General features: G+C 41.1%; 1 protein-coding gene across 1 annotated transcript in view; it reads left to right on the top strand.

Annotated features, from left to right (window-relative positions):
- Positions 1 to 18140, top strand: part of frmpd2 (FERM and PDZ domain containing 2) — a gene marked incomplete at both ends in the record, with an annotated part of 75154 nt that overhangs the window by 24137 nt on the left and 32877 nt on the right. The window contains 7 exons of the mRNA XM_080747534.1: positions 1682 to 1867; positions 4303 to 4462; positions 7557 to 7755; positions 9182 to 9276; positions 11775 to 11867; positions 12594 to 12701; positions 16013 to 16129. Of these exons, the coding sequence (XP_080603660.1) occupies positions 1682 to 1867; positions 4303 to 4462; positions 7557 to 7755; positions 9182 to 9276; positions 11775 to 11867; positions 12594 to 12701; positions 16013 to 16129 (958 nt within the window). The remainder of the gene's footprint in view (positions 1 to 1681; positions 1868 to 4302; positions 4463 to 7556; positions 7756 to 9181; positions 9277 to 11774; positions 11868 to 12593; positions 12702 to 16012; positions 16130 to 18140) is intronic.

Below are 18140 nucleotides of genomic sequence, written 5' to 3'. Positions count from 1 at the left end.
AGGTTAAACTCACTTTGCCACTCGATTTTCCACTCGATTTCCCATTCACTAGCTTCATGCATGCCCTTCAACACAACTAGGGCTGCAACTATCAATTATTAGCTTAAGAATAATTCTATCAACTATGGTTTACTTTCACATTTATTTTTAGGGCCCGAGCACACACAGTGTGTGAGGACCCTATTGTATTTGCAAAGATTATTATTATTCTTCCGCCGAATGAATCGTGTTTTTGAGCCGCAAAACGTACTCCAAAAGTTGCGCAACTTTGCACACACATCACAAGTGGCGAAAAATTTAGTATTTAAAAAAAAAAAAAAGGGGGGCGTGGCCTAATGGCGCAACAGCGCCCCCTACAATATTTCAACGCAACAGCCCCACTATACGGTTTCACCCACAAGTACGAAAATCGGTACACATCTGTATTGTGTCCGGACTCACAAAAAAGTCTCTCGGCGCCACGTCCGAAACCAAACAGGAAGTCAGCCATTTTGACTAATTAGTGGCGTTTTGGTGTATTTTTGGCCGTTTTCACGTGTCGCACTTTAACGAACTCCTCCTAGGGGGTTAATCGGATCAACTTCAAGTTCGCTCGGCATACTCAAGACACCTTAACAATGAAAAGTTATCAAAATCGTGAGTTTTCGTAAAACGGCGTGCCCGTGGCGAAGGGTCAAACTTCCTTCACCAAACAGGAAGTGCCCCCTCTTCTGATTGGTCCATACTTGATTGTTCCTTTTTTTGGCTGTTACTCTTCAACCGTTTATCGTACAGAGTTGTGGCTGGTATCATATGACTTGATTAAGAGTCCTTAACCTTAATTGACGCTTCCTTCGCCAAACAGGAAGTGCCCTTCACCAAACAGGAAGTGCCTCTATAACTCATGACCCGTTTGTCGTACAGACTTGCGGCTGGTGTCATAATTTTTTTTTCTCAAAATGTTTTTTTTCTCAAAATTTTTTTTCTCAAAAATTTTTTTTTCTCAATTTTTTTTCTCAATTTTTTTCTCAATTTTTTTTTCTCAAAAATTTTTTTTCTCATTTTTTTTTTCTCAAATTTTTTTTTCTCAAAAAAATTTTTTTTCTCAAAATTTTTTTTTTCTCAAAAATCTTTTTTCTCAAATTTTTTTTTTTCTCAAAAATTTTTTTTTCTCAAAAATTTTTTTCTCAAAATTTTTTTTTACTCAAAAATTTTTTTCTCAAAATTTTTAAACTATCGTTAAAGTGCGACCCGTGATAACGGCCAAAAATGCGCCAAAACGCCACTAATTAGTCGAAATGGTTGACTTCCTGTTTGGTTTCTGATTGGCTGCTGGCCTTGTGACGTGGGTAGAGCTGCGAGGGCCCGGTCATTGCTGCTTGCAGCTTTAATCTTTCTTTTGTATTTCAATGTGGAAAAAGAATTGCAGATTTTTTATAATCCACAAAATCAATACATTATCTTGATTAAGGCTGTGGTTGTACAGCGGTGCGGCAGAGGCAGAGCAATAGTCGATCTATAATCTTGCAACATGTCAAATTGTGACGTGTGGTGAGCTTCTAGATCTGCTATTATCTACTAAATATCCTCATAATGCAACTCTACACAAGACATAATAACACCTTGAACCTTGAGTTAGAAATCAATATCCAATCTTTCCTGACTTTGTTGAGATCATAATGCACTTGATGCACTCTTGCAGGTGAGCCAGCAGCTTCCAGAGTACGGCGTGTTGTTCTACCGCGTGATGAGGGAGAAGAAGCCCGTGGAGGGAGAGATCGTCCTCGGGGTGTGTGCCAAAGGCGTCATCGTTTACGAGGTCAAAGATGGCTGCCGCTCGACCAGCCAAACCTTCTACTGGAGGGAGACGTCCAGCATCTCATCCAACGTGAGTGGAAACACGTCAAACTTTAACTTCTCTCAACTATAGCGGGAAATGTGAGCCAGTTACCATTGCTGACCTTTCCTGAAAGTTTTGTGTCAATCCATGTGGTGGTGCTGGTAAACGAATATTCTACGTTTGAATATTCCTCGAATATGAGGAGTATATTCGAATATAAAAAATATATATATTTGAATTATTAGGGCCCGAGCACACACAGTGTGTGAGGACCCTATTGTAATCGTAAAGATTATTCTTCTTCTTATTCCCCCGAATAAATTGCGTTTTTGAGCCGCAAAACGTACTTCAAAAGTTGCGCAACTTTGCACACACATCACAAGTGGCGAAAATTTTCGTATTTAAAAAAAAGCAAAAGGGGGCGTGGCCTAATGGCTCAATAGCGCCCCCTACAAAACTTTGTGCCTCAAGCCCCACCATACGGTTTCACCTACATGTACGAAAATCGGTACACACCTGTATCATGTCAGGACTCACAAAAAAGTCTCTTGGCGCCATGTCCGAAACCAAACAGGAAGTCAGCCATTTTGACTAATTAGTGGCGTTTTGGCGCATTTTTGGCCGTTTTCACGGGTCGCACTTTAACGAACTCCTCCTAGGGAGTTAATCGGATCAACTTCACATTCGCTCGGCATACTCAAGACACCTTACCGATAAAAAGTTATCAAAATCGTGAGTTTTCGTAAAACGGCGTGCCCGTGGCGAAGCGTCAAACTTCCTTCTCCAAACAGGAAGTGCCCCCTCTTTGATTGGTCCATACTTGATTGTTCCTTTTTTTGGCTGTTACTCATCAACCGTTTATCGTACAGAGTTGTGGCTGGTATCATATGACTTGACTAAGAGTCCTTCACCTTAATTGGTTTAACTAAGCCCCGCCCCCTCTTCTGATTGGCCGAAACTTGATTGTTCCTTTTTTTGGCTGTTACTTATCAACCGTTTATTGTACAGAGTTGTGGCTGGTATCATATGACTTGACTAAGGGTCCTAAACCTTAATTGGTTTAACTTAGCCCCGCCCCCTCTTCTTATTGGTTGATTATTGATTGTTCCTATTTGCTATCTTTTCAATGGTTTGTAATTAGTGCAATAGTGTAACTGTGTATAGGTGTAATAACTGTAATAGCGCAATAAGTGTAATAGTGTATTAAGTGTAATAGTGTATTAGTGTAATAAGTGTAATAGTGTAATAAGTGTAATAGTGTAATAAGTGTAATAAGTGTAATAGTGTAATAAGTGTAATAGTGTAATAGCACAATAAGTGTAATAAGTGTAATAGTGTAATAGTGTAATAGTGTAATAAGTGTAATAGTGTAATAGCACAATAAGTGTAATAGTGTAATAAGTGTAATAGTGTAATAGCGCAATAAGTGTAATAGTGTAATAAGTTTAATAGTGTAATAGTGTAATAAGTGTAATAGTGTAATAAGTGTAATATTGTAATAGTGTAACAGCGAAATAAGTGTAATAGTGTAATACGTATAATAGTGTAATAGTGTAATAAGTGTAATAGTGTAATAAGTGTAGTAGTGTAATAGTGTAATGGCGCAATAAGTGTAATAGTGCAATAAGTGTAATAGTGTAATAGCGCAATAAGTGTAATACTGTAATAGTGTAATAAGTGTAATAAGTGTAATAGTGTAATAGCACAATAAATGTAATAGTGTAATAAGTGTAATAGTGTAATAGTGTAATAAGTGTAATAAGTGTAATAGTGTAATAAGTGTAATAGTGTAATAGCACAAGAAGTGTAATAGTGTAATAAGTGTAATAGTGTAATAGTGTAATAAGTGTAATAGTGTAATAGGGCAATAAGTGTAAAAGGGCAATAAGTGTAATAGTGTAATAGTGTAATAGTGCAATAAGTGTAATAGTGTAAAAGTGTAATAGTGTAATAAGTGTAATAGTGTAATAGGGCAATAAGTGTAAAAGGGCAATAAGTGTAATAGTGCAATAAGTGTAATAGTGTAATAAGTGTAATAGTGTAATAGGGCAATAAGTGTAAAAGGGCAATAAGTGTAATAGTGTAACCGCTGCCCCTTGTGACGTGGGTAGAGCTGCGAGGGCCCGGTCATCGCTGCGTGCAGCTTTAATTATTGTTATTTTTATTCGATTTTTTTGAGTATTTAGTATTTTAGTTTTTTTAATATGTTTATTTGACAGGGACAATGCAAAAAAGTCAAAAATCACCATAGAAAATTACTTAAAAGTGTTTTTTTTTTTTTTTTTTGCATTGTCCCTGTCAAATATTAATAATAGGAAGGGGCCAATAATATTCTGGATAATTTCTAAGACCAATATTCCAATTTAATTTCTGAGGAATGTTAACAGCCCTAAGTGGCCGGTTTCTACTACAACAAACGACCAAATGCGAAACAAACAAATGGGACAAAAGCACTTTAATAACTGTTTCTTCTGTTACGGCAGAGGCGTAAGTTTGTTATCGAGAGTCGAGGCAGCAAGAAGAAGCACACCTTCATCACCGAGAGGTCGAAGGTCGCCAAGTACCTGTGTAACCTCTGCTCTGCCCAGCACAAGTTCAACAACGAGATGAACTCTCGCCAACTCAGCCACAGCCTGGTCTCAGGTAGGGCATTCACCACAGCCTGGTCTCAGGTAGGGCATTCACCACAGCCTGGTCTCAGGTAGGGCATTCACCACAGCCTGGTCTCAGGTAGGGCATTCACCACAGCCTGGTCTCAGGTAGGACATTCACCACAGCCTGGTCTCAGGTAGGACATTCACCACAGCCTGGTCTCAGGTAGGACATTCACCACAGCCTGGTCTCAGGTAGGACATTCACCACAGCCTGGTCTCAGGTAGGGCATTCACCACAGCCTGGTCTCAGGTAGGGCATTCACCACAGCCTGGTCTCAGGTAGGGCATTCACCACAGCCTGGTCTCAGGTAGGGCATTCACCACAGCCTGGTCTCAGGTAGGACATTCACCACAGCCTGGTCTCAGGTAGGGCATTCACCACAGCCTGGTCTCAGGTAGGGCATTCACCACAGCCTGGTCTCAGGTAGGGCATTCACCACAGCCTGGTCTCAGGTAGGGCATTCACCACAGCCTGGTCTCAGGTAGGGCATTCACCACAGCCTGGTCTCAGGTAGGGCATTCACCACAGCCTGGTCTCAGGTAGGGCATTCACCACAGCCTGGTCTCAGGTAGGGCATTCACCACAGCCTGGTCTCAGGTAGGGCATTCACCACAGCCTGGTCTCAGGTAGGGCATTCACCAAATATTACAATATCAAAGTCACTATTCAACGTTGTTCGCCGAAGTCGAATATTCGCTTTTTTATTGTTTTCTCTTAAAAAAATATATACTTTAAAAAACTTGGATAGATGGGAAGTCATAAGAATGAGCTGTCAATGCCCCTGGTGGAGGAATTTGTTAATGCTCTATACCAGGGGTTCTCAAACCTTTTTAGGCTGTGACCCCCAAAATAAACATATTTGAACTGGGACCCCCACCCTGGGACTGAGTTACTAGGGCCCAAGGTGGAGGGGCCTTCATTATTTTATACTTTAGATATTGAAAAATAGCAGATATACAAGCTCACAGCGCGGCACAGAGTGCCACTCTGCGCGCTTATAGATCTGCTATTTTTGAAAAGTCGTGAAAATGTGTGCAAATCTTTGAATATATATATATGTATTTTTTAAGCGAACATTTGTAACTCAAATTTTGCTTCTGGGGGGTCCCTGGAACTAAATATTTTGAGATGGGGGTCCGTGGCCAAATATCCTTTTGGGGGTCCTTCACATGAAAAGATTTGAGTACCACTGACAGAAATAATTTCTTCACATTTCTTTTTTATTCATGAAAATCTTATCTTTTTGGGGAATGTTTTTTTTTTGTGGAAAATCTTTTGAAATAACAATTAAAGTAAAAATGTAGCACATTAAACATTAAAGAATAATGGTCCTACAAAAATGTGTCTGCGACTCACAAATGGGTCCCGACCCTCTGTTTGGGAACCAGTGAGGTAGAGCCTGAAGATTTAAGCCTTTGGACAGTGGCAGAAAATGGGGAGTGAGTCAGCTGTCTGCCGAGGGAGAAGAGTCTAGGACAAAAGAGCGTTGGCCAGGGTGTATTAGGTAAGGGAAGGACAGCTGTCCTATAAGCTGAGCTGATCTAATTGATGATACCACGGTGGTCTTGAATAACTCCTCCCACCACCTCTACCCTGAGATCTTCGGTTACTGGAGTTAGAGAGGAAACAACCGTTTCCACTACCCAGGACGGAGGTGTGAGAGACTAGGAAAGTCCTTTGTGCCGGCTGCTCTCAAGCAATACAACTTGCAAAGGCCAATTAGGATAACCTAGGACAACCTAGGACAACTGTTACCTAACTCAACTGGAACAAAAGTTGTACTGACTCTGACCTCTTTTCCAGGGAGGTTACTTGCGGTGTCTTGCTGTGTCACCCTGTCTTGCTTTTTTTATTCTTGATTTATGTGCACTGACTAAGTGACTATGGACACTTTTTGTTTGGCCCTGCACTATTTGGTTGTGTTGGTGGTATTGAATAGGACTATTGCTGTGTTGACATGGCGGTGAGATACTTGTGTTTCACTGACTAGCAATGACTGTTATGATCACTTTTGTTTGGCATTGCATTGTTAAGTTGTGCTTCAAGTATTGCTATTTGTGTGTGACATGACACTTAAGAGCGTTGAATGTTTTTGGACACTTTATGTATATATTCTTATTTTATTGTGACAGCTTTTTGACTCTTTAAGTATATTCTTCTTTTTATTGTGAATTGCTTTTTTGACTGTACACAACAGTGCTTTTTTTGAGCGGTGGTCACACGTCTCCTATACGTGGCCGTGTGTGTGGGTATGTATGTATGTATGTAGGTATGCGTCCGTCCGTCCGTCCGTCCGTCCGTCCGTCCGTCCGTCCGTCCGTCCGTCTGTGTCTGTATGTAGCCTGCAGTACCTTTTCTGACCACACATGTTAAGGGATGGGCGCTGTTGTTCAGACTCACATTCACACACACACACACGCACGCACGCACGCACGCACGCACGCACGCACGCACACACACACACACACACACACACACACAAACACACACACACGCAGCCTCCACCGCTCAGTTCACACGAGTGTGATTTTTCTTTTTCTTACTTTTTGTAACTTGTAACCTTAAACTGCTGTGCTGCATCGTGGCAACTGATTTTCCCCCTCGCCTTAAGTGCTGGCCTTAAGTTCTCATAGTCAAGCTTGGACGATAGTTGCTATCGTTTACCAGCCTTTTTGTTTCATAATTACATTGATTGTTACTGATATTGTCTAAGCCACAGTTTCAGTGGGTTGGGACCCATTTGTAAGTCGCAGACAGATTTTTATGGGTCCCTTTGTTTTATAGTTTCCTACTTTTTGTTTTTAAATTACTGTTATTCAAAACATTTTCAAAAAACATTCCCAAAAAGTTTTTTTTTTCATGAATTAAAATCCAGTAATTTCATGAAGAATATATGTTTACCTTGATTATTGTAAGTCGCTATTAGCATCTGCTAAATGCCAAAATTGTTATACTACTGCAAATTAGGGGCTGCCAAATGTAGGATTTGTTTTCTATCTATGCTTCATGACACCTTACTCCAATTTAATTCTTAAGGCAAAGCGATCCCCTCATTTCTTCCTCCTTGCTCTTCTGGCTCCAGACGACAACATCATCCAGTATGCCACGGCGTGCCGGGCTCAGTCCAACCAGACCAAGTCCTTCTCCTGTTCGGAGACGCCGCAGGACGACAGCGGTCTGACCACGCCCCTGGACGACTCCATGAACAAGCTGTGTGACGATGTGGCGGCGCGCATCGAGGCCCGCTTCAAATACCACCGCCTTAGTATGCAGGGACCCAGGTACCTTCAAATACCTCCACCTTAGTATGCAGGGACCCAGGTACCTTCAAATACCTCCACCTTAGTATGCAGGGACCCAGGTACCTTCAAATACCACCGCCTTAGTATGCAGGGACCCAGGTACCTTCAAATACCTCCACCTTAGTATGCAGGGACCCAGGTACCTTCAAATACCTCCACCTTAGTATGCAGGGACCCAGGTACCTTCAAATACCTCCACCTTAGTATGCAGGGACCCAGGTACCTTCAAATACCTCCACCTTAGTATGCAGGGACCCAGGTACCTTCAAATACCTCCACCTTAGTATGCAGGGACCCAGGTACCTTCAAATACCACCACCTTAGTATGCAGGGACCCAGGTACCTTCAAATACCTCCACCTTAGTATGCAGGGACCCAGGTACCTTCAAATACCACCGCCTTAGTATGCAGGGACCCAGGTACCTTCAAATACCTCCACCTTAGTATGCAGGGACCCAGGTACCTTCAAATACCTCCACCTTAGTATGCAGGGACCCAGGTACCTTCAAATACCCCCACCTTAGTACGCAGGGACCCAAATACCTCCACCTTAGTATGCAGGGACCCAGGTACAAATATGGACCAAACACTCTATACAGTAACTAGTACCATCAGAACATAGACCCATTTTGTTAGTATTTGAATTAAATTAAATCACTTACCCTAGGCCTACCTCTAATGCCTCCTTTCTGGAAAACAACCAAAATGATTTGAGCGTGTGCTCCAATCATTTTGTGATGTGACAGTGATCAGTGGGGCTGTCACAATTATTACATAATCGTCTAATCGCAGATATTTGACATAATCACAATTATTTTGTCTTAATCGTCATAATCATACTGAAAAAATAATAATACATGTTGAGAAATGTTAATATTTTCAAACATTTTCCAAAAGAGTGGAAATAGCACATCTACAAGCTCACAACAAAGTCGTGAGCTTGTAGAAGGGCTATTTCCACCATCAATGTTCCTTTTCAAGTATAAAGTTGTCAAATATGTCAGTAATGTCTTTGTATATTACGTGTCATATCTGCCACATGCAACTTCAAAGCCTACAAGCCAAACAGGAATGTAATTGTTAACGACGGAAACACGATTAAATCGTTAAAAGCAATTATTTGAGTGACAATTCATCGTCATGTAAAATGTCATAATCGTGAACCGTTGATTGTGATGATGTGTGTGTGTCTCTGTGGTGTCCAGTACCTTCTGATGATGTGTGTGTGTCTCTGTGGTGTCCAGTACCTTCTGATGATGTGTGTGTGTCTCTGTGGTGTCCAGTACCTTCTGATGATGTGTGTGTGTCTCTGTGATGATGTGTGTGTGTCTCTGTGGTGTCCAGTACCTTCTGATGATGTGTGTGTGTCTCTGTGATGATGTGTGTGTGTCTCTGTGATGTCCAGTCCCTGCTCCAGCAGCCAGCTCAGCAGCACAGGGATGCGTTCCCCAGCCTGCTCCCAGAGGAGTGGTTCTGAGGGCCCCGCCATGGCCGCCAGAGGTACTTACTGTACTTACTGTATGTCAATGGTTCTCAACCTGTGGGTCGGGACCCACATTATTTCGAGGGGGTCCCCAGATGATTAACTTAATGTGCAATGTTGTTTTCTCACTCAACAGTAAACAAACCAAAATAAAGTTAAGTGTACGGTATATATATATATGCACATTTCTAAAGTGACAATTTAAGGACCTTTTAATAACGGCAAATTAAACATTGGCCCAATTGTCAAATAATCGAGGCAGAAATTGTGAAAATAGCCGGTCTGCGTGCTCACAACGCCTACATGTTGTGAACATGTAGATCTGCTAGAACCGTGTTATACAAAACGTAATGCCTCAACTCTTTAGTGCTCTTCAGGGTGGGGGAGCAGGAGGGGGGGGGGGGGGGGTCCCCAGTTAAAATATGATTATTTTGGTGTTGAGAACCACTGCTGTTTGTGATGAGGAGAACAGTACGGTTCTGCTAGCACACACACAATTTAGCAATATTCATTCATGCAAACGTGTTGTTTGCACCAATGAATATTGCTAAATTGTTTGTGTGCTGCAATGCTCAGATGATGCCTAGTCCTGTTGCAGACCTGCATAGTTCATCTGCTGGCCGCTATAGGCAACACATATTTCCTTATTTCTCTTCACTAAATTACCTTTGGAAATGTCTAGCAGATATATTTGCAATGCTCTGGAGACCTCTATACTATAAAAGGTTCAAATTAAATGTATATTGATTATATACATATCCTTGTATTTGTCTATAGAGAGTTTAGGCGAGTTTACAAGGTTGGACTTCCTCTTACTACGTGTCATCTTTTCGACACCCAAACCTAACCCTTACCCTAACCCTAACCTCCGTGGGGTGAGTCGCTAACCCTCCCGACACTCCTTTGTCGAAATGATGGTCGTTCGAAAGAGCGAGATTTTTCCCTCCACTCACGAAATCACAAAACTGCTCAGCTGAATGTTGGGGGCGGCTTATTTATCTGTTCACACCCTCTCCAACATGTATAAATCATGTTAATTGTTTATGAGAATTCCATTCTTTTGAATAGCTTTGAATACGTTTACCGTATTCATTAAATATCATATGAATGAATATGAATCTAAATTGTGTCTTGTAAATGTACATTTATAGGCTTTGCATTTGCATTTTGAGATGCATTTGGTGATTTATTTCTCTCTCACCTCAAAATGCAAATGGACACACAGAAACCCTGTATTTCCAGAGTTTCAAAATAGCATGTTCAATTAAAGCTAATTCATCATGCAAGGGTGTTGCACAAAAGTAGTGAAAATAGCAGATCTACAAGCACACAACGCCTTGCGATGTGAGGCGCTGTGTGCTTGTAGATCGGCTATTTGTATATTATTCATTCCATGTAATTCATAGTGCACGGATCATGCACACCCATGCCTAGATCATGCACCACGTGTGTCCACATTGCTCACAGCTTTCAAACAAAAAAATCCGAATGGAAATCCGTTCAGGCATTCATGAGATACAAGCCATTATGTTTTCCTAAAATGTAAACAAAGATGGCTGCCATGCTTGAAAGATGGGGTTGCTATGGGGGTTAAACATGCGATTTCGCGATTGCTATCATGCCTACAACATTTTTTGATGATTTTTTTTTCTTTTTTTTTTTTTTCTTTTTCGGGATTTACGGGCTTGGCAGGGAGGTACAATGGGATTTTTTCGGGATTTTCGGGCTTGGCAGAACGGTTTTGGACATATAAGGCTTCCAACCGACAAGGACGGCATAGTGCTGCTAGGTGGGAGAGGTTGAAGCGGCGCGAAGTGTCACCCAGAGAAAGCAGGCTGTGTTCGGCTGATGTCATTAAACCTATTAGCTGAGAGGAAAGCGGCAGAGGATAACGGCTCTGCAGATTTAAAAGTGTTTGGAACCACTCCAGGGCTGAAGGCTATATTTAGACTGCTCCGTCACCGTGCCCACCACCTGTGACACGACCAGGCAGCCATTGCTTTGATTGACTCTGATGACCCAACAGTAATGTCTTATTCCAAGTTTTGTCGTCTTATGTGACCTTTGGATAACTCATATTATAGGCATTACAGGAAGATACTATTCTACTACTATAATGTTTAATATATTTATCATATTTACATTTAAGTTCCCTTTTTTCCCCCCTACCTGAGCGCTGCTGCACTAAAGCCCATTCAAATCAACTCTGTTGACATGGCAATACATTACTGAGTTGTGAGTTTAATTTAAATGCTGCAGCTATCGATCCTTATATAGGGCAGCAGTGGCTCAGGGGTAGAGTTGCCGTCTTAGAACACGGAGGGTTCCCGGAAGGTTCCCAGTTTGATCCCAGGCGAGTTAGTGTCGAAGAGTCCTTGAGCAAGACTCGGAACCCCTAAAGCGCCTTGGATAAAAGTGCTAAATAAATGCACCATTCATTCATGCATTCCCTGGTATTCATAGTTCCTCCAGTTTCAAGTTTATATATTTATACTCTGTGTTTTATGTCCAACAGATACCCCCACCAAACAAGTGATGCCCGCCCTGCTAAACTCAGAGAGAGAAGTCATCTGTGTGTCCTTAAAGAAAGACCCAAAGCTTGGCCTTGGTAAGCACACACACACACACGCACACACGCACACACACACACACACACACACGGACGGACGGACGGACGGACGGACGGACGGACAGACAGACATGCACATTTATTTATACACACAGGCTTGCCTAGTTGCCCTCAATGATCAATAATCAATGATCAATTGTTTATCAGTATCAGAAAGAAAATGTTGAGGGTTTTACAGAACAAATACAGTAGTCTACCACAATTTCTTTTTTAGTTGTTGTATTTTGTGTTTTTTATACATAGGCCTATTAATGTTAGATTATCATAAAGATCATAGTGTTTTGCCAATTATGTGGGTCGCATTTGCAATGTCCTCATGGCCCACAGGTTAGGAATCACTACATTCAATATGCAAAATGTGTTGTTATGATGTGTTGCTTCATGCAGACAATAAGGTTGAAGCATTAGTGTACAATGCTTCTATCACTTTGATCTAAACATCTAAGTCCCATACATATCTTTTCTGTTTCTGTTGTATGAAAGAAATGCAAATGTCCTCTTTCCATGCCATACCTGAAGGCAGCATTCAAGAAAATTGCCTTGTCTAAACTCTCTTGAACTTTAATGCAGCATCTTATGTTGAAAGAATTGCCCTCTCTAGATCAGCTATTTCGGCCTGCTATTTTTTATATTTCCACCAAAAGGCCCTTTTAGAAATGTTAGCCCCTGCTCTAACATTCTCTGCATGTCTCTGTTTCTCTCCAGGTATAGTGATTGTAGGAGAGGACATGGTCAGCCGCTATGACCTAGGAATCTTTGTGGCCTCGGTCGTTCCCGGAGGGCCTGCAGATAATGATGGACGCATTAAAAAAGGTAGAGCATAGTTCCAGGCTAATTCCTATTTGTGGGCTCGCCTGAAAGGCGAGGACACTATGTTATCCTCATTATTTATATAGTGAGTTCCGCCACATATTTCTGCCGCATATTTCTTCCGCAGACAGTACAAAGGCAGGGCCCTTAGCCAATGAGGCGCAATTGGTGGAAACAAATCTGGGAGTGGTGTTAGCTGGAGTATTGGTTGAGCTTCACATAGTCTCGCGTGACCAGACTGTTGCCTCCGCGATTTGGTCAAATGCTCCCGGCATACAGTCTGGTAAAGGGAAATAGAAACGATGAGTGCGAGATAAAGCGGAAGTGAAGCCCCCTCGTCACTTCCGTTTCAGTCTCACATCGCACACATTTATCATTATATAAATAAAAATCATATAAGCATGTTTAGCTTGCTGCTTAGCAGAAATGACATTTGAAAATATATTTTCTTGAACGGTAATGCCCGTTTCCATTACTCGCCGTTAGGGAGCTGCTGTTCCAGACTCTATATAGCATTCAGAGATTGTGGAATAGTTGTCTGGCTACGCGAGACTAAGCTTCACATGACAGTTAGCACGCTGCAGAGTATAGTCATGTTGGCAAACATAAGAAATGAAGAACAATTTATTTGATTAAGAGTTTTTATTTTAGTTATTGTTCATTATTTATATATAGTGAGTTCCGTCGCAGACAGTACAAAAGCTTCACATGACAATTAGCAGGCTGCAGAATATAGTCACGAGCGAGCCCACACTGTTTTGTAGGAACAGTCTTTCTAGTTTATACCTAGGCTCTTTGAAAATAGCCGATCTGCAAGCTCACAATCTGCAAGATCTGATGCCAATACTTTTGTACTTTTACCCAAGTACACTTTGAATTCTGGACTTTTACTTGTAACAGAGTATACTGCAGTAATAGTATACTGCAGTATTGATACTTTTACTTGAGTAAAAAATTTACATATTTCATATTTCCACCACTGGTTCCAGGCTGCCACTGGGATCTCTGTTTTTGGTTTTGACACTGATGATATTTACTGTAACTGTACACAGTACTTAGAGGTTGTGTGCAGTGGTGGAAAAGGTACTCACATTTAGGCCAGTCAATCTAAGCCAAAAAAAAAAAAAAGAGGCCAAAATCCAAAATAAATTGCAATAGTATTAATTCAGGGTTTTTTATGATCCTTTGGGTCATCCAAATAACATTAAAAGTTGTGAATTATATATTTAGTGGATCAAGGTAAATTCTGGGGGTTCTATAGTAGGGCAGGAGAGAGGGGTCTACCAGCACCCCAATGACACTTTTTCGAAACCTGTTTTTTTTTGGACCGTTATGATGTCTAGTTATGATTTCTGCTTGTTGCCGTCGCCAACTAATGTCCCATGGGGTTCATTTTTAACCTTTTCTCACAACTATTCCCAATCTGAACCATACAATGGTCATAACAGAAAATGCCATAACGCTTGATATAAACAACCTACAGGGACAAAGGAACACACTTTTCTATATGATTTTGACCCAGGGAATTCATTAAAGTGGTTATTTTTAACATTTATGCACATCTTGACCCTATTTCAGGACAGAAACGGTGAAAAATAACCCAAAAATGTTCAAAACACGTCTATACTTCTCTTTGTACAGATAAATTAAGGTGTATTCTTTTGATACCACAGGTTTTTTAGGACCCTTATGATGTCTAGTTATGATTTCTTCTTGTTGCCGTGGTCAACTAATGTCCCATGAGGTTCATTTTTAACCTTTTCTCACAACTATCCCCAATCTCAACCATACAATGGACATAACAAAATGCCTTAATATTTATATGTACAAAGAGAAATATAGATGTTTTTGAATATTTTCTGGTAGTTTTTCGCTGTTTCTATCCTGAAATAGGGTCAAGATGTGCTTGAATGTTAAAAATGATGACGTAAATAAATTCCTTGTGTCAAAATCATATGGAAAAATGTGTTCATTTGTCCCTGTAGGCTGTTTACTTCAAGAGTTAAGGCATTTTGTTATGTCCATTGTATGGTCCAGATTGGGGATAGATGTAAGAAAAGGTTAAAAATTAACCCCATGGGACATTAGTTGACTACGGCAACAAGAAGAAATCATAACTAGAACCATAAGGGTCATAAAAACATGTGGTATAAAAAGAATACTAAAAAACCAGTGGTATAAAAAGAATACACCTTAATTTATCTGTACAAAGAGAAGTATAGACGTGTTTTGAACATTTTTGGGTTATTTTTCGCCGTTTCTGTCCTGAAATAGGGTCAAGATGTGCTTAAATGTTAAAAATAACCACTTTAATGAATTCCCTGGGTCAAAATCATATAGAAAAGTGTGTTCATTTGTCCCTGTAGGTTGTTTACATCAAGAGTTATGGCATTTTCTGTTATGACCATTGTATGGTTCAGATTGGGAATAGTTGTGAGAAAAGGTTAAAAATGAACCCCATGGGACATTAGTTGGCGACGGCAACAAGCAGAAATCATAACTAGACATCATAGCGGTCCAAAAAAAACAGGTTTCGAAAAAGTGTCATTGGGGTGCTGGTAGACCCCTCTCTCCTGCCCTGTTTGGGTCCATTCACTTACTATACAGGAAAAAAAGACTCCCAAAAAACATGTTCTTTAAGTAGCATGTGAGGGGTCTAACAAGGGGTTTTTCACTTAGTACTTTAGTACTACTGTACTTAATTACAATTTTGAGGTATTTGTACTTTTTCCAGTTTTCAGTATTTTTACTTCTACTCTCAGATCCAAATATTGGACTTTTACTTACTAATTATTTGAAAACTTTAGTTACTAGTTACTTTGCAGACATACATTATTATAAAACATACATAAACCACTTTAGCTCTATTTCATACCTAGGCTGTTTGAAAATAGACGATTTACAAGCTCACAACACGTCGCCATGTGACATTTTGTACTTTTACTTTTGGTACTTTAAGTACATTTTGATGCCAAAACTTTCATACATTTACTCAAGTACATTTTGAATTCTGGACTTTTACTTGTAACGGAGTACATCTACCGTGCAGCATTGATACTTTTATTTAAGTAAAATATGTGAGTACTTTTTTCCAACACTCCCGCACCATCTTGTCTCGAGGAAGACATGCAAACAAGAGTGAACGCCATCAATGTAAAGTGTGTTATGAATGTACGTCCCTTTGAACTAACTCTGCGTCTCTCTCTCTCTCTTTCTCTCTCTCTCTCTCTCTCTCTCTCTCTCTCTCTCTCTCTCTCTCTCTCTCTCTCTCTCTCTCTCTGTGTTGTCCGTCCGTGTTTGACCTTTGCCCCCAGGAGGCCGTCTGATCTCCCTGAACCAGACCAGCCTGGAGGGCATGACCTTCAGCGAGGCCGCAGAGGTCATGCAGAACAGCCCGGACCAAGTCCAACTCATCATCTCACAGGCTAAAGGTACTGTAGAGAGAGGGGTGTGTGTGTGTGTGTGTGTGTGTGTGTGTGTGTGTGTGTGTGTGTGTGTGTGTGTGTGTGTGTGTACTGTGTGCGTGTGCGCATTTGCGCGCGCGCGCGCGTGTGTGTGTGTGTGTGTGTGTGTGTGCGCGCGCGTGCGTGTGTGTGCGTGCGTGCGAGAGAGAGGAAGAGAGAGAGAGAGAAACATAGAGAGAAAGGAGACCGACATGGTTAGCTTGTAAATGTGTGTCTAACCCTATTATTCTCAGTGTTCGTAGCCTGACACAGAATTTTCATTTCGTTTCACTCCATTTTTCTTTTAAATGTTTGTGGCTATAGCGATTCAGGCTGGAGCCAGGCTGTGTAAATTCTCCTGGTCAACATGATACTGTATAAACAAAACACAAGAAAACAAAAAGAGCAGTTTTTCAAACACAGCGGCCTCAAGGCAAAGCAACCACATGCCTCCTTCAGCAGCAGCACATTGCATGTTTACGATGCCCTCAAATGCGTCAATGGACAGAAGAAGTGTGTGTCTAATTTCAGATCTGTTCGTAGACTATTCCGTGCCCAGGGTGCATAGTAGGAAAACGCTGTTTTCCCGAGATCTGTCAAACCCCTGGTTACATAATAAAGCGACCAGCTGGAGGGGCGTAGCTGGTCACTACCAGAACGGGGACAGATAAGGGGACAGAGGTAAGGTGGACGTTTAGTCCAGCATGGCTTTCATAGAGCAAAAATAAACCAGTGCTGTTGTTGTCAGCGAGAGGTCAAACCCACCAAATCATAAAGGATGCGACTGCGACTGTACATTTGTAATGACACACATGCGTGGTACATTTGTAATGACACACATGCGTGGTACATTTGTAATGACACACATGCGTGGTACATTTGTAATGACACACATGCGTGGTACATTTGTAATGACACACATGCGTGGTACATTTGTAATGACACACATGCGTGGTACATTTGTAATGACACACATGCGTGGTACACTGGATCAAGCTTCTGCTAAATGAAGGAAGCTGCTAGCATAATATGATATTGTTGTTGTCGGGCAGAAACCTCTTATCTCCATATTTTGATGTTTTTCTCCCCTAAATGAACGCCCTACTCGTACTTCATCATACTTAACTATGTGGAAATCTTCATAAAGATCCTCCATCTGATCTAAATATTTTGACTGAATTTGATGGCATCAAAGCATCAAAAGTAACACAGCACCAATTACACATTTTCAGCTTAGGTCGGCTACTTTTCTACTTTTGAATTTGAGTTCTGAAAAGTAACACTTTTAGACATATGAGGTTTCCAATTGACGGAGACGATACGTATATGATATTATGCATGCACAACCACTGCAAAATCATCTATGTTAATTTGATGATTTTTATGGCGGCGCCCCAAAGATGCCAGCCGCCCAGAACAGCATTGGTCCGTACAGTATGTTTAACGCTAACCGGTATAGGCAGTGGCACATAGGCCTACCAGAAAAAAGGAAGAAAAAGTGGCATCGCTATGATTTGGTCCCCCCTGTTTAAATGCTCAAGTCTTGCCAGTCCCTACGATTTGGACTAAAAGATGGATATACCAAATGAACTTTTCCAAAATAAGCAAAACATTTTTGGGTTGAAATTGGTTACGGTTTGGTAGTTCTGGCCAAAGTCCGTCTGCTGACTACAACATGACGTAGGTTGTTTCTGCTCCCGACCGCATCAGAAACACAAAATGCTACATGCTACTGATCCCAGGCTAGTATAAGGCTACACCACTTACAGCTCAGCCACTCATGGTGATGCTGCTGTGCCAGTCACAACTCTGCAACATGTTAGCTCAATGTTAGCATGTTAGTGAGGTGTTGGCAAACGTAAAGTTTGCCAACAACTTAAATAATAGTTGGCATTGACATTCTTCAAGAAACATTATGCATAGGATATCACTGTTCAACTGACGCTGCTGCTAAGCTCAAGCTAGCACATTAGCGCGACATTAACCCTTCATTCACAAA

The sequence above is a fragment of the Nannobrachium achirus genome (genome assembly GCF_963921795.1).
Source record: "Nannobrachium achirus genome assembly, chromosome: 18".
Lineage (NCBI taxonomy): Eukaryota > Metazoa > Chordata > Actinopteri > Myctophiformes > Myctophidae > Nannobrachium > Nannobrachium achirus.
This window is presented reverse-complemented; position numbering and strand designations above follow the sequence as displayed.